General features: G+C 39.7%; 1 protein-coding gene across 3 annotated transcripts in view; it reads left to right on the forward strand.

Moving 5' to 3' along the window:
- The window catches only part of AMOT (angiomotin), a 174,925-nt gene that overhangs the window by 124,676 nt on the left and 34,323 nt on the right, over positions 1-15,926 (forward strand). For all 3 annotated transcript variants that reach the window (XM_069211132.1, XM_069211150.1, XM_069211141.1), the window contains exon 9: positions 8,155-8,345. In XM_069211132.1, coding sequence (XP_069067233.1) covers positions 8,155-8,345 — 191 coding nt within the window. The remainder of the gene's footprint in view (positions 1-8,154; positions 8,346-15,926) is intronic.

A 15,926-nucleotide genomic window follows, 5' to 3' on the forward strand; every position in this document is an offset into this window, starting at 1 on the left:
CATCTCTCTAACTTGTCCATCTGTCCGTCAACACGTGTTTCATCCGGGGAGTACCCCTGGACTTCTTCAGGACCTCCCAAAATAATATACTCAAGAGTAATGTATCCTAAATCGACATGAACAATATAATCCATATTAGAATATTAACATTGCAACAGTCAATCAACATTCAATAGTGGGAAATGTACACATCTCATAATGAAATGTAACATATAATAAAATTAAAATATCTATCCTTAGTTCAACTGTAGTCTAAATAATTTAACTGTCAGATCACAAAATACCATTCAAGTTGCGTTCAATTAAGTGTATTTGAAACAGCCATTTCCTGTCCCTCATTTCATATATTTCCATTAAATCATTTGTAACCTTCCTGATTAAAAGTCTCATTAACCTTTGGATAATTCATTCAATATCATGAAATACATTTTCATCCAAAACTATATTACCTACACCACTTCATTTCCTTGTATCTCAATTTCAAACACATCAGTTGTAACTAAAAATAAATAACAGAGTACGCCTGTGAGTATTAAATCTTACTCTCTTTATCTAAATGCACATTATAATATTGATTCCTTTTTATAACACTCACCTCACTTCTTGTGACGGTTCCATATGTGTTATAGTGTTTACATCTCACCACACTTACACTAGTATCTGTCACGATAGAATCATAAACATGCCACTTAAATTATAGTCCCATATCATCATTAATCCACAGTTCCCCTGCCAATCCCAACCATGTCCTACCTGTGTGTGCACTTCGTAAGATTTCATTAGTCTGCGAGTATGCAGTCTCTTTTTCGTCAAACCGAGTTCACCCGACTCGGTTTCCTTTATGCTCCACGAAATTAATAAACACAAACAACGGACTACACTCTCCTCTGTGTCCGTGTAGAGTAGAAATAGAGAACAGGCTGCTTTTTTCTTTCATTACTATTGCAGAGTTTTCTAATCCTCCCACGTTTAACTAAATATTTACCCAACCTAATATTTCCCAATATTCATTTTCTCACCGGACGTTCCTGAGTGCATCAGCTATTTGAATACTTTATACCGACCATATTACCAACACACGGGCTAGTTACCTCATCATAATTATTATATACACTTCCAAGTCCACAACGAGCCCCTTCTTTGTCCTGTCTATATATACACTAGATGTAAAACTGACTTTTTCCTCATTAGTGATTGCCACTCCTAATCCTTTCGTGTATATTACTTTAATAGCTTCTCCTCCACATAATATCAAATATTCTCCTTACACCCCATGTTATATCCATACACTCATTATAACCTACATATGTCTCTATGATTGTTACCCAATATTGATCCAATAACCATATCAAATCCCCAAATTATCAAAGAGAAATGAGATGAACTCTGTACCTCAAAACTACAAATACTAATCTTGTATGAAAAAGCTGAGAAAATGTCTATAATATATTCATGCAAACTTAAATTTTTAAATGATTTTTAAATAAAAAAAATTCTTGTGAATACCCATTGAATATTCTAAAATAAAACTAAGATTGCATATCAAAAGAGACTCTAAAGTAGTATCAAATTATGTTTTTTCATCTTGGCTATCTCCAAGAAAGTACTCCATCTCATAATCTGTGTTTAGCCCTTGTTCCACCGCTCCTAATCGCATTATCCATGTTGACTCCCTCCTACGTAGGGCCAGTTCTCTGTTACCTCCTCTTGGATTTACTTCACAGTGGTCAAAACCAAAAATTTAAATGTTTTTTGATTTCCCTGTGCCTCACATGTTTTCATATGAAAGGCTATTGGGTATCTTTCATCTTCTTGCCTAATCGCTCTCCAGTGTTCAGATTTTCTAACTCTCAAGGGGCGTATCGTGCTGCCCACATAAATTCTTTCACATCTGCAAATAATCATATAAATAACATATCTAGTATTACAATCTATGTGTCCTTATGTCCACCTTTTGACCATACATATCTAAAAAATCCTTTTTGGCTTGCCAAGCCCATTTGCACATTGCACAAGCTCCACATCTATAGAAACCTACATTTCGTACTTTCAGCCAATCTAATTTCTTTTTGTCCAACAGATAATTAGGGCTCAGAATATTATTAAGGGTGCTTCCCCTCCTAAACGAAACCTCTGGTTTATTGCTAATAAATTTCCTCAATGTTCCATCTTGAGTAAGTAAAGACCAATGTTTCTTCATTATCCTCAACAATCTTTGCGAACTTTCCGTATAGTCCAATACAATCCTTACATTCGGAGTACAGTCCTTCTTTCTTTCCTTATCTCTCCGAGTATACGACATTAGTGTCTGTGAATGAGGGATCTTTAAAGCCTTCTCTTGAGACTTGCATATCACTGTCCTGGAGTATCCCCTTGCTACAAACCTTTGACCCATATCTTCAATGACCTTACGAAAATCACAATCTCTGCTGCAATTTCTTCGAGCTCTAACCATCTCTCCTAACGCTATAGCTTCTATCTGGTGCTTTGGGTGTGCACTAGACGCATGTAGTAAAGTATTACAGGATGTTGGCTTTCGATATAATCTACTTTCTATTTTATCGTTACTCACAAATAGTTCCACATCTAAGAATTCTATGCAAGACTCACTATATTTATATGTAAATTTGATGTTCTCATCATTTTCATTAGGATACTTGCAGAAACTATTTAAAGCTGTTACATCTCCTGTCCATAACATAAAACTATCATCGATATATCGACCCCAGTACAGAATATATGAGTGCCATCTCGCTGTTCCAGGGCCCCAGATCCAATGTTCCTCAAACCACCCTATAAACAAGTTAGCATATGAGGGGGAAAATCTGGAGCCCATCGCCAAACCCTGTTTTTGTCTATACCAATCCTTTCCTACCAAAAAATAGTTATTGTTCAATATGAAATCAATCATACTCAATATCATTTGTGTATGTTCTTTAATATGTGAGGGCAAATTGCACACTATCGCCGGGTAGACCGATAGTCTCCGGTATGGGGGGGCGCACTGAGAGACTTTCAGAATTTGTAGATATATTTCTTCAACCTTTTGTGTGCAATTTGCCCTCACATATTAAAGACATTAAACATATATTGAGTCTGTTATCAGACATCCAGTGGGAACCCGGGATGATTATGGTGACTTTAATATCACTATATACTAGTATACAACATACATGTGGACTGAAAGCTATAGAATACATTCTGAATAGAAGATCTGCGAGTTTACTCGAACATACACAAATGATATTGAGTATGATTGATTTCATATTGAACAATAACTATTTTTTGGTAAGAAAGGATTGGTATAGACAAAAACAGGGTGTGGCGATGTGCTCCAGATTTTCCCCCTCATATGCTAACTTGTTTATGGGGTGGTTTGAGGAACATTGGATCTGGGGCCCTGGAACAGCGAGATGGCACTCATATATTCTGTACTGGAGGTCGATATATCGATGATTGTTTTATGTTATGGACAGGAGATGTAACAGCTTTAAATAGTTTCTGCAAGTATCTTGATGAAAATGATGAGAACATCAAATTTACATATAAATATAGTGAGTCTTGCATAGAATTCTTAGATGTGGAACTATTTGTGAGTAACGATAAAATAGAAAGTAGATTATATCGAAAGCCAACATCCTGTAATACTTTACTACATGCGTCTAGTGCACACCCAAAGCACCAGATAGAAGCTATACCGTTAGGAGAGATGGTTAGAGCTCGAAGAAATTGCAGCAGAGATTGTGATTTTCGTAAGGTCATTGAAGATATGGGTCAAAGGTTTGTAGCAAGGGGGTACTCCAGGACAGTGATATGCAAGTCTCAAGAGAAGGCTTTAAAGATCCCTCATTCACAGACACTAATGTCGTATACTCGGAGAGATAAGGAAAGAAAGAAGGACTGTACTCAGAATGTAAGGATTGTATTGGACTATACGGAAAGTTCGCAAAGATTGTTGAGGATAATGAAGAAACATTGGTCTTTACTTACTCAAGATGGAACATTGAGGAAATTTATTAGCAATAAACCAGAGGTTTTGTTTAGGAGGGGAAGCACCCTTAATAATATTCTGAGCCCTAGTTATCTGTTGGACAAAAAGAAATTAGATTGGCTGGAAGTACGAAATGTAGGTTTCTATAGATGTGGAGCTTGTGCAATGTGCAAATGGGCTTGGCAAGCCAAAAAGGATTTTTTAGATATGTATGGTCAAAAGGTGGACATAAGGACACATAGATTGTAATACTAGATATGTTATTTATATGATTATTTGCAGATGTGAAAGAATTTATGTGGGCAGCATGATACGCCCCTTGAGAATTAGAATATCTGAACACTGGAGAGTGATTAGGCAAGAAGATGAAAGATACCCAATAGCCTTTCATATGAAAACATGTGAGGCACAAGGAAATCAAAAAAACATTAAAATTTTTTGGTTTTGACCACTGTGAAGTAAATCCAAGAGGAGGTAACAGAGAATTGGCCCTACGTAGGAGGGAGTCAACATGGATAATGCGATTAGGGGCGGTGGAACAAGGGCTAAACACAGATTATGAGATGGAGTACTTTCTTGGAGATAGCTAAAATGAAAAAACATATAATTTGATACTACTTTAGAGTCTCTTTTGATATGCAATCTTAGTTTTATTTTAGAATATTCAATGGGTATTCACAAGAATTTTTTTAATTTAAAAATCATTTACAAATTTAAGTTTTGCATGAATATATTATAGAAATGTTCTTAGCTTTTTCATACAAGATTAGTATTTGTAGTTTTGAGGTATTGAGTTCATCTCATTTCTCTTTGATAATTTGGGGATTTGATATGGTTATTGGATCAATAGTGGGTAACAATCATAGAGACATATGTAGGTTATAATGAGTGTATGGACATAACATGGGGTGTAAGGAGAATATTTGATATTATGTGGAGTAGAAGCTATTAAAGTAATATACACGAAAGGATTAGGAGTGGCAATCACTAATGAGGAAAAAGTCAGTTTCACATCTAGTGTATATATAGACAGGACAAAGAAGGGGCTCGTTGTGGACTTGGAAGTGTATATAATAATTATGATGAGGTAACTAGCCCGTGTGTTGGTAATATGGTCGGTATAAAGTATTCAAATAGCTGATGCACTCAGGAACGTCCGGTGAGAAAATGAATATTGGGAAATATTAGGTTGGGTAAATATTTAGTTAAACGTGGGAGGATTAGGAAACTCGGCAATAGTAATGAAAGAAAAAAGCAGCCCGTTCTCTATTTCTATTCTACACGGACACAGGAGAGTGTAGTCCGTTGTTTGTGTTTATTAATTTTGTGGAGCATAAAGGAAACCGAGTCGGGTGAACTCGGTTTGATGAAAAAGAGACTGCATACTCGCAGACTAATGAAATCTTACGAAGTGCACACACAGGTAGGACATGGTTGGGATTGGCAGGGGAACTGTGGATTAATGATGATATGGGACTATAACTTAAGTGGCATGTTTGTGATTCTATTGTGACAGATACTAGTGTAAGTGTGGTGAGATGTAAACACTATAACACATATGGAACCGTCACAAGAAGTGAGGTGAGTGTTATAAAAAGGAATCATTATAATGTGCATTTAGATAAAGAGAGTAAGGTTTAATACTCACAGGCGTACTCTGTTATTTATTTTTAGTTACAACTGATGTGTTTGAAATTGAGATACAAGGAAATGAAGTGGTGTAGGTAATATAGTTTTGGATGAAAAGGTATTTCATGATATTGAATGAATTATCCAAAGCTTAATGAGACTTTTAATCAGGAAAGTTACAAATGATTTAATGGAAATATATGAAATAAGGGACAGGAAATGGCTGTTTTAAATACACTTAATTGAACGCAACTTGAATGGTATTTTGTGATCTGACAGTTAAATTATTTAGACTACAGTTGAACTAAGGATAGATATTTTAATTTTATTATATGTTACATTTCATTATGAGATGTGTACATTTCCCACTATTGAATGTTGATTGACTGTTGCAATGTTAATATTCTAATATGGATTATATTGTTCATGTCGATTTAGGATACATTACTCTTGAGTATATTATTTTGGGAGTTCCTGAAGAAGTCCAGGGGTACTCCCCGGATGAAACACGTGTTGACGGACAGATGGACAAGTTAGAGAGATGGTTAAATATGACGGATATGTAAGTGAGTATTGAGAGCGGATAAACAAGGAACTTTTGGAAATTTCGATATAAAGATACATGAGTTAATTCATGGAACATTAAAAAACGAAATCTTTTGAATTATGATGGATTAAAAAACGCTTGGAACTATGAACTAGATGGCAGAAACAAACATCGAAGGAATATATAATTTGGACAACTGATTTCGACTTGGGATTGGATTTGGACTCTATTGTAAAATTTAATTACTATATTCATATGTTACTATTTTGTTTTTTGTAAATATATTAATGGGATACTTTATACTGTGATTGTGAATCTTGTTTGGTATTTTTATGTGTGCCTTCACATCCTTTTACTAATAGATTGCTTCACAAAACGCACAGTCACAGTGGATCGTAAAACGATGTGCTTAATGAACATTAATGGGGCAGATCACTATTTTTGACACGGCCCCACACCCGGCCCCTTGTGATTGGCTACAAACGCAGGGATGGTGGCCTGTAAGTAACAGTAGATCACCAGTCCCGTGTTTGGGTTCTCAAATATGAAACATTGCTTTTTAAGGAAGCACATGTTCTTTAAAGGGGCTAGTGCTAATTTAAAAAAAAAAAAAAAGTTTCCCGTTTAGGAACACATTGGAGGGGGATGCAGGCTGTGATCCACGGGACCACTGACTTTGCTCAGCAAGGTTGTCTGACATGATTTCCAAAGGTGAAGCTGTCCAACAGGAACCTCTTTGTGAATCTTGTACCGCCTCCTGTGAGGAGTCCGTTCGTTTTCCCTGGTTTGCAGCCAGAACTGAGTTCTCAAACCATTGGTACATGGCATTCCCAATCACAACTAGTAGGGGTGCACCTTTCCTGCTCCTCCCGAATTGCGATTCAGAATCGGATGTCAACTTTAGTACATAGGAAAAGGCTGTTTTGCTTTCGCAAACCCTGAGATTTTGCAAATTGCAGGTGTGGGTGACCACAAAATGACTTTGTACATCATCCCCAAATCACTTGTGTTTGCAGTTGTCCAGTCAGCTTGAGCATAGAAGAGGATGTGGAGCACACCATTTAAGAATTTGAGGTTTGCTTTTACTGGAACGTATGAGGTTTCAAAAGTTATTTGGTTATGGTACAGTCAATTTCATTTTCTCGCCCTTTTGTTTAACATCCTTGATTGAAGCCTGGTGCCATTCCTGCAAAGTATCAGGTGCATCAGAAATTATTTTTCTTCTGAGTTCTTCTTCTTTACTTCTCTGGCCAGCAGTTCCCACTATGTTCACAGTGTGGTCATTACACGGCAGAGTGCACATGAAGTTGTTGGGGGTAGAAAGCATTAAAAACCCATTAAAACAATGAAAATTAATTCACTCTGGCGGGAGTGCGGTCACTGTGAAAGGAGTTTTAACAGTGGTGGGAATTGCCTGGGAATTTGTCAAAGGATATGATCGGGCCAATACATTCTGTGTGATTCTGATCATTGTACACCTCTTAAAATGAGAATATTTCGAATTCTACACAAAGCTTCAGCATAACAAATATAGTTTTCACTAAGATTAGGCAATCATTTCTGCTGCAGTGATGAAAGCTTACTCTCGTAGTTATTTTTTTATTTTTATTTTTTGGATTTTCATTGGAACCTAGATCCTAGAGATGCCTTTCTTATTCACATACGTTACTTTAGCTGTCCTAAAGTGTGGTGGATTAAATGAAACCGACCTGTGACACAGCTACTGAATGTGCCTCTGTGCAAGCATTGAAGACAAGGGGAGATTCAGTACTGTTTCTTTGGTATATACTCCGATTACATTTCCCGTGGAAATGTTGACTGATTGTGGCGAAAACCCCAGATTTGAAGCAAGGGTTGAGCCAGCCAGCCCTGTGACCTATTGTTGTGCCTCTGGGGCGTCTCATTGGGAGGAAATCATACACTGCTTCTGCTTTCACCTGGGATTCTTTCACTGCTGGAACACGAACCTCTTTGTGCTTTGATGCAGCGTCAGGGTTCGTCTCAGTCGGCCAGCGTCTCTGAATACAATGCAACGGCCCTAATGGAACTCCTCAGGGAAAAAGAGGAAAAGATCTTGGCTATGGAGGCCGACATGACCAAGTGGGAGCAGAAGTACCTGGAAGAGAGCGTCATGAGACAGTTCGCACTGGACGCGGCTGCCACCGTAGCAACCCAGAGGTGAGGAGACCTTTGAACAGAGTGCATGGGGGATGGGCCCAGGTGGTCACTAACCAGGTGCGCTCCGCTGGTTTGTTGTAGGCCCATATTTGTTTTTTGGTTTAGTTATTTTTTCACATGGCTGTAAATAACCAGTGGTTTGTAATCGAATGCTATTTCTTCCTTCACTAAAGGTGCCACCTCGCTATTTAAATGCAAAACATTCAAATGTATTTCAATTTAGTGCAGTATTTGTTAACTAATTTTTTCACAGCTGTGCTTCCCCACTGATCATATAATATTCTGTACAAAGTATAAAAAAATGCATTCTTAGACGGATGGCACCATTTCACTGAATATATTTTGGTTGTTAACCTCCAACCCAGTATAGGTCTCTTCCTCAGTAAGATTACTTTGTTGTTTGCTTTTTTATATTTACTTTTGATAGTTTGATTCCCTAAAGGAGTGGTTCAAACCCATGGTCCGCACCCGACATCAACAACATGATCTTGAAGGCCTACAGGGGCATGTTTGAGACCTGCCTCAATCATCGGAGTCCTAACTGTTGTCTTGTTGGTTGTTTTCAGCATTTAAGGAATGATTTGCAGAATGCTTTCTTTCTCTAGCAGAAGCCCTGACTGTAATTTTCGAAATTTCACATTATCCACTCTGCGCCGATCCCTAGCATGCAGCTTCGGCCATTCTCACCATCCAGGCGAACTTCTTAGGGCTACTGACCACAGCTGCCCCTAGGTCAAAAGGTGCACGGCTCTACTTCCTGGTTGCCATATTGTTGTAAAGGAAGCATGCTGTGAACATCGCTGTGAGATGTAACTGGAAACTCTGATCTATCTAGATCAGGAGGCGGGGCCATCGAACAGGAAAACACCTTTTGATTTGAGTTGCTCTACACTAGATGTCATTATGATAGTCCAGTAAGACTTAATGTACAGATCTGATCTGTCGGTGCAATATGAAAAACCACAAACTACTGATAGGTGTGCACACGTGGACAACAGTCTGCTTCAGGGTGCACAGTGTACTCTGAAACAAGGTGTTGTAATACACAAATGATTACTGCTTCAGCCTCTATCAGTCATGCTCAGCTGAGGATGACAATATTGGTTAACTCCCTACGTGACCCTTATGGGTCCATTTTCCGAGTCTGGGCTCAGTTGGTTTAATGTGTCCAAGATAAATCAGTAATTTGGCCACTCCAATTGACCAGTTCCAACTGGACTTTTGTGGTGATTGAAATAAGTTATCACCTGCCTATCTTGTTATCCTGTGTGTTAAGTGAGTATCTTTTCTCAGCCCAGCTACTCTTTGACTGGTGTATTTGCTACTAAAGTGTGCCACATCTTCAGTCCAGCAGATCTATCGGTTTTTGACCTACTGTCCATGAGGATGTGGGGAGAGGACCCTGTTCTAATCATTTATTAATGTTGGAACTTGGAGGGCTAATCTTGGCTTGAACACTGAATATAAATCGTATAATTCTGTGCACTCACCTGGGTTCTCTCTTCATAGAAACTTTTTCACATTTCCATTTTAGTGAGAAAGAAACTACAGTTTATCAATGTAAATCAAACAACCCGATTCACAGCATCAGAATCCGTGCAATTGAATGCTTGTAACGCACATGAATTTCTTGATTTGCAATTTTAAATATGGATCGAAATTTGAGTAGTCGGTGGGAGTAGCCCTGCAACATGAAGTGAGCATCCCTCAACTCGCAGTCAAAGGGCTGAGTAAATGCTTTTGTAAGATGGGCAAAGAGAGCGGACACCCTAATACCCAATGGGGTATAGTTAAATGCTTTTGTAAGATGGGCAAAGGGAGGGCACATTCCTATACCTAATGGGGTATAGGGAAAGAGTTTTTTTCCATGAGTAAAATGTTTCTTAAGGAGCATAAAAATTACCTGCGCTATAACTATTCTTCTCTATAGCTAATCTCTGTAAGTAACAGGTTTGCACCTTGTGTTATTCCTGCTGATTTAAGAGTAACTTAGGTTTCAGGAGTACTCCAGGGATTTTTTGAGAGTCCTTTAAAAGTCGTATATCTACTCCAAGTATAACAGTAACCACGGAGGAGCTGAATTCGGACTTTTAAACCTTGGGCGTTGCAAATCCGATCTATTGTCTCCCGTATTTCAAATTATACATTTGTGTAATGCCTTCCCACTTCCTCAAGCCTCTCAATTATGCGCTGGTTTCTGCGATCCATTCTCGGCCATATCAAGGATAACATGTTTGATCTTTTGTAAAGCGCCCTTGAGGCTAGTTCAATGCTATGTAAAAAGAATTCATAAGGTCGTGGTTGTTTCATTATGGGTCTTTGAGACCGTACTGCTCTGCCATTACATCTGGTCATTTTTGCAAGTTTCTATAAGGCTCGGCTTTTGAACCCTTTGAATAGTAAAATCCAGTTGGGTTTTCAGGTTAGCCTCTATATACATGTAAGGAAATAAATGTACGTATAATACATTTTAGTTTAGATTGACGTGGTTAATTCTGCAAAACAACCTAGACTTTGCTCATCGTTAAGTCAATTTGCCAAGCCATGTCTAGTTTGGATGGTATTTATTGAACCATGTATGAGATACTACTGTTTCGTGTCTTCTTGTGTTAATTTGCAGCCTTTGCTGTTTTAAGGTGGATGGATGAAAAATATTGTGAGCATTCTTATAGCATAAAGGTAGGGTCACATTCCTTTTGATTGAGTAGGTATGTGCACCCTCTCTTTTCACTTTTTAGGTCGAGCACACAAGCGCTCTGATGTGTTGTAATCTATCTGTGGACTTTTAACCACGCCCATCACTGTCACTCGATCATGGGCTTGCCTTTCAAAAATCCTTTGTTATCATTTGTAAATGCTGTATGTTTGTCCCTCCTTGGGGGAGTTTTGTTACCGCCTTAGCTATTGACCCTGTTACATGGATACTTGCACGATTGCTGATATGTTTGACTGCGAGCGAACTTCTTTTTCTTTTTGTGTCTCTCCTTCGCACTCATGGTGGCCGTGGCACTTTGAATTGACTTGCTTATGCCAACTGTTTTACTTTTACTTTTCAATTTTGTGGCAAGAAAAGTCCAGTTAGGATCTTACAACACTAATAGCTCTAACTCGAGCAAACGCGAGACCCATTGCATTGCAAATGCTTGTTTCCCCTTTGACCTTTGAGTATCTTACGTGGTGGCTCTTGTATGCTCATCGGTAGTCCCCTTTTTCCTTCTCCATTTTCCTACCCTCTTCCCCGCTTGTTTCCTTCCCTCTGTTTTCTTAGCTAGGTGTATTCTGTTGTTTTACCGTTGCATTAGCGTGATTACTCGTGTCCTCATGCCGAGTTTGCTGAATTGCATTTATTTTTCTCTAAATAAAATAGAGTTTTACGCTACATCTTTATGTTTTGGTTCTTTTAGATTTAGGCCTTTTTATGGTATGAATTAGTTTTGCTTGCAGAGATCTCTATGCTAGGCCAGGGTGTTTACTGCTTGAAATGAAAACAGAAGACTACAAACGAATCTGCAAGGTGCCACACTGAAGATCAGCCCTGGATACTCCCTGGATAGTCACTAACCTAAATCTGTTCTTTTTGCGTTGCCGAGTATTTTTTTTTTCTCATCTCGCAGGTTTCATTGTGTTTACTGTTTGTGGAAACTCATGCGATGTTACACTGAAAAACGAAAGTTGATTTGCTGTTGTGTTGGAACTGTTTGTTATTAGATATGCTTCATGGGCGAAAGGCCAGGAACATTTTGAAAAGGCAGAGGTCTTTGTGGGCGAACTTCCATGAAGAATAGCACATCCAGCCTCCTTTCTAGCACCAGTAGTTATGCATTGAAGACCAGCTGAGTGAACAGTTGAAAAGTGCTGTCCAGTCTGCCAGTTCACCATTTTTGGCCAGTTGGACAATTGAAATTCTGCTTGCGTCCCAACATGCTCTCTGCATCCCTTGACTATTGGGCAGTGCAGTATGGCAACAGATTCACAGGCACCCTGAGGGTGGTAACCGGGCACCGTATGAGGAACGCCCTGATGGGCTTGAGGACGGTCCTGGTCAGAGAGCACTCAGCTCTGTTTATGAGGCCTCCTACTCTGAGATTTATCCCTGGGAACTAGATCACATTTTGCAGAAATTCTTACGTGCCAGACACTTTGTTTACGGCGCAGGGACAATGCTTGGCTGTGTAAAGGACATCACGCAGCAGGACTGCGATGCCAGACTTTGAAGACTTCTCAGTGAACCGGGTCAGGGCGAGCTCGTTGCATGCTCCCCTCCAGGAAATGCTAGATAAATGCCTCCTCGGTTCTTGTAGCACAGCCTAACACTGGCTCTTTATGGGCATTTTGTACAATATTCAGTGTGTTGTGCCAGACCCATGACAGAGTGACTGGAATAGACAGTGCTGGAGTACAAGGCCACTTCTGCATGAGACATGCAATGACCAGTGGCGATTTTCTCGATCATTGCAATGTAAACAAGCATTGGTAGTGCCAATAGGTCTGGCTTTAAGGGAACGTGTATGGTAACGTGGAAGTAGACCCTGCAAGTAGATAGCGTGGGACTAGATATGGATTTACGGGGAAGCAAAGAACTGTGGAATAAAGTTGGTGTAGGTTAAAATGTCAGATTACAGTTGCAGTGTCAAGGCAGACCTAAACTAAAAATGCATGTAGGTTAAAGACTGACCTGCCCCCATTTGTACCACTGCCAGAGAAAAACAATATAAATTATCTGGTTATCTAAGGCACTTTAAAAGCATTCCAGTGTCTTGAGTGTGCCCCTGAAAGTTCAAGCTTGGACAGCTGGATAAATAAACTAAATGATCACTGCTGTGGAGGGCAAGCACTTTTTGTATGGAAGCACAGAACGTCTGCCCAATCAAAACATGTACTCCTGGCCCCCATATTGTGGGCAGTGCCAAAGTCACTCTCTAGTGATGCTCACATAACTGACTGGTGACAGCTGCACTTTCAAGCCAGACCATAAAAAAGGGACAGAATGTTTCTGCAGGCGAATCGGAACAAACTACCTGGAAGGTGATGTGATAACACAGTGTTATTCTACTGGCTATTATGTGATATTTAGCATTCTGAGTGCAGGGAGTACGAACATGAATCAGTACAATGTCCACTTCTAAGGTCCTTCAACTCCAGCTGCTGCCTATAGTGATATGTCGACTTTGCTCCCATTTGGTACTTTGGGAAATCATGCCCACCTAGTTGTGGGACTGAATTACTTCTGCAGGAAGCCTACGTTTTCACATCTCCCTTGTACATCAAGCAGCGTATCTTTGTGCGCCCATTAGGGTTTTCTGACCTTTGTACACACTCTAATTTTTGCCGTGATAAAGAGCTTCAGCTACAGCCTGCGCTAGAAACAGACCTCCTCTTTCTGCTAATGAGTCTCGAGCTACATATGACACTGTGACAACAAAATATTATCTTTTCTTTGCTATTTGGTTTTTACCTTAGCATCTGTACTCTCTGATTAACATTTGCTGATCAACCCTAGTTTCAAGAATCTCTGTGAGATTGCCACACAAGGGGAGGAAATGAAAGTAGAAGAGCTTGCACACTTGCACATTGACTGTTTCTTGAAACATGATTAGTAATGAAAGAAGAAGGAATTTCAGATCTTCTCAACCAAGATGTGGAAAATATGAATCTTCGAAAGACTGTAGCACTGACAGATGAGATTACTGCAGTGAGTGGGGGAACTGATCGAGAATCGGTGCTGCCGAAATGCTGGTCCTGTGAGCATGGTCCCTTGAGGTTTAGTGACGAACAGAGAGGATGAAACAACCATGCAGATGTGAAGACAGTCCCGACTTGCACATAAACACTAATCCTAACTAAGGAGAGCAGGATGGGTAAGGGTGAGTGTGGGGGATGGGAGAAAGGTGGGAAGAAGGAGTTGTTTTGGAGAAGTGCTATGGTTGAGAGCCAACAGACAGAGGACCTACTGGAGGGAAGGAATTATTGGGGGTGAAGGGCGTCTCCTAAGTACATTATTTATGTTTTGATGATTTGAGATTACTTCATATCATCACCATCTCTAAATTACATCCGGTAGATATAGAATTGGAGGCACAATAGGCATCATAGAGTGCTTGTGGTCACAGATGGGTTCGAAGATGCCAGTACCCTGACTTGTACTGGGGTCTGCTGGTGTCACAGCTATCACCATTAAGGATGTACGCTCATTGTTAAGGCCTCCAAGTCTGGGTGCTAAAGCACTTGGTCTTTGATGTAAATTCCCCCAGTTCTGAAAACTTTAGTAATCAATGTTCAACTCAATATCCTAGTGGGGTCCATTTCCTTGTCTGATGCCCTCCATTTCCATCTTGCTTCGTCGTGTTTGGTATTTTTAGTTTTAAACTCTTTCCTATTATCAGCACTCATGCTCGCTCCCTCCAAGATTGAGTTACTTGCACTGACTTGCAGAAGCCTGTGGAAATGTAACTGATGGAACACCTGAGACCAGATTTGGATTGGCCACACAGCTGGATCCATAAGTTGGTGGCGAGCATATGGTTTCAGTATTGGAGCTGCATCGGAGGGAACTACACCACTGGTCCTGCAGCGATTGTACTGTCCCAGATTGGTTCATGGATTTTATTGGATTTTATTTGTGTGCCTTTGCAGCATCCATATCCCAGTGGAATTATTCTCCCCAGAGTTAAAACCCCGAGTCAAATTTGTCTGTTATGTAGCTATTGACGGTAGCAGGTATTTGTAGGCGTTTAACAGACATAGCTGGTGCTGGCAGCAGCAGAGGGGGCAGTTGCCGCTGCCAGCCCAGTTAGGATAGTAATGGCCATTTCCTTGCACTAACCATCACCAACACAAAACACTGTCTCATGCTATTGTCGGGCACTAACCTCTTCAGGTGAACGCATTTTTTTGAAGATGAACAAGACACAAGCTTACTCTACTGTGGGAGGGCCATACCTTTGCCTCTATAGGTTCAGCGACCAATAAGTCTCCTTCGGTTATCGAATGCCATTTATTTTGTTTTCTAAGTTCTTATTATTTGCCACATCTGAAGCTTTTTTATAATTTTGCTGATTACATTCGGGCAGCTACAATGTTTCTGGGCTGAAGGGCTCGTTATGTGATAAAATAGAGGTAATGTGGTCGAAATGTGGTTTTATTTCTATCCTGCATGTTAACTTGTTTAGGAGCTGCCAAACACAGTAAGAGCCTTATTTAGAATTTGGCAGATGGGGTTATTCCGTCACAAATGTGACAGATATCCTGTCCGCCGTATTACGATTCCATTATATCCTATGGAAATTGTAATACAGTGGATAGGATGTCCGTCATGTTTGGGATGGAGTAACCCGTCAACCAAACTCTAAATAAGGCCTTAAGTGTCTTTGAGCTAAAATCAAAATTATACATCCTGGCACCCTTTCATTGGTTTGTATAGGCTGCCATCCTGTGTCAAACCGCACAACACACTAGGAATCGGGTCTCTTTAAGCATATGGGGTCGTGTGCCAGATATGTATAAACCTCATAAACGCTTTTTTTAGTCCCCTAAGACAGTCCAAGTCTGAAAATGTTGAAGGATTTTGTTGAAACCCAAAGT

Source organism: Pleurodeles waltl, chromosome 2_1 (assembly GCF_031143425.1).
Source record: "Pleurodeles waltl isolate 20211129_DDA chromosome 2_1, aPleWal1.hap1.20221129, whole genome shotgun sequence".
Taxonomy (NCBI): Eukaryota; Metazoa; Chordata; class Amphibia; order Caudata; family Salamandridae; genus Pleurodeles; species Pleurodeles waltl.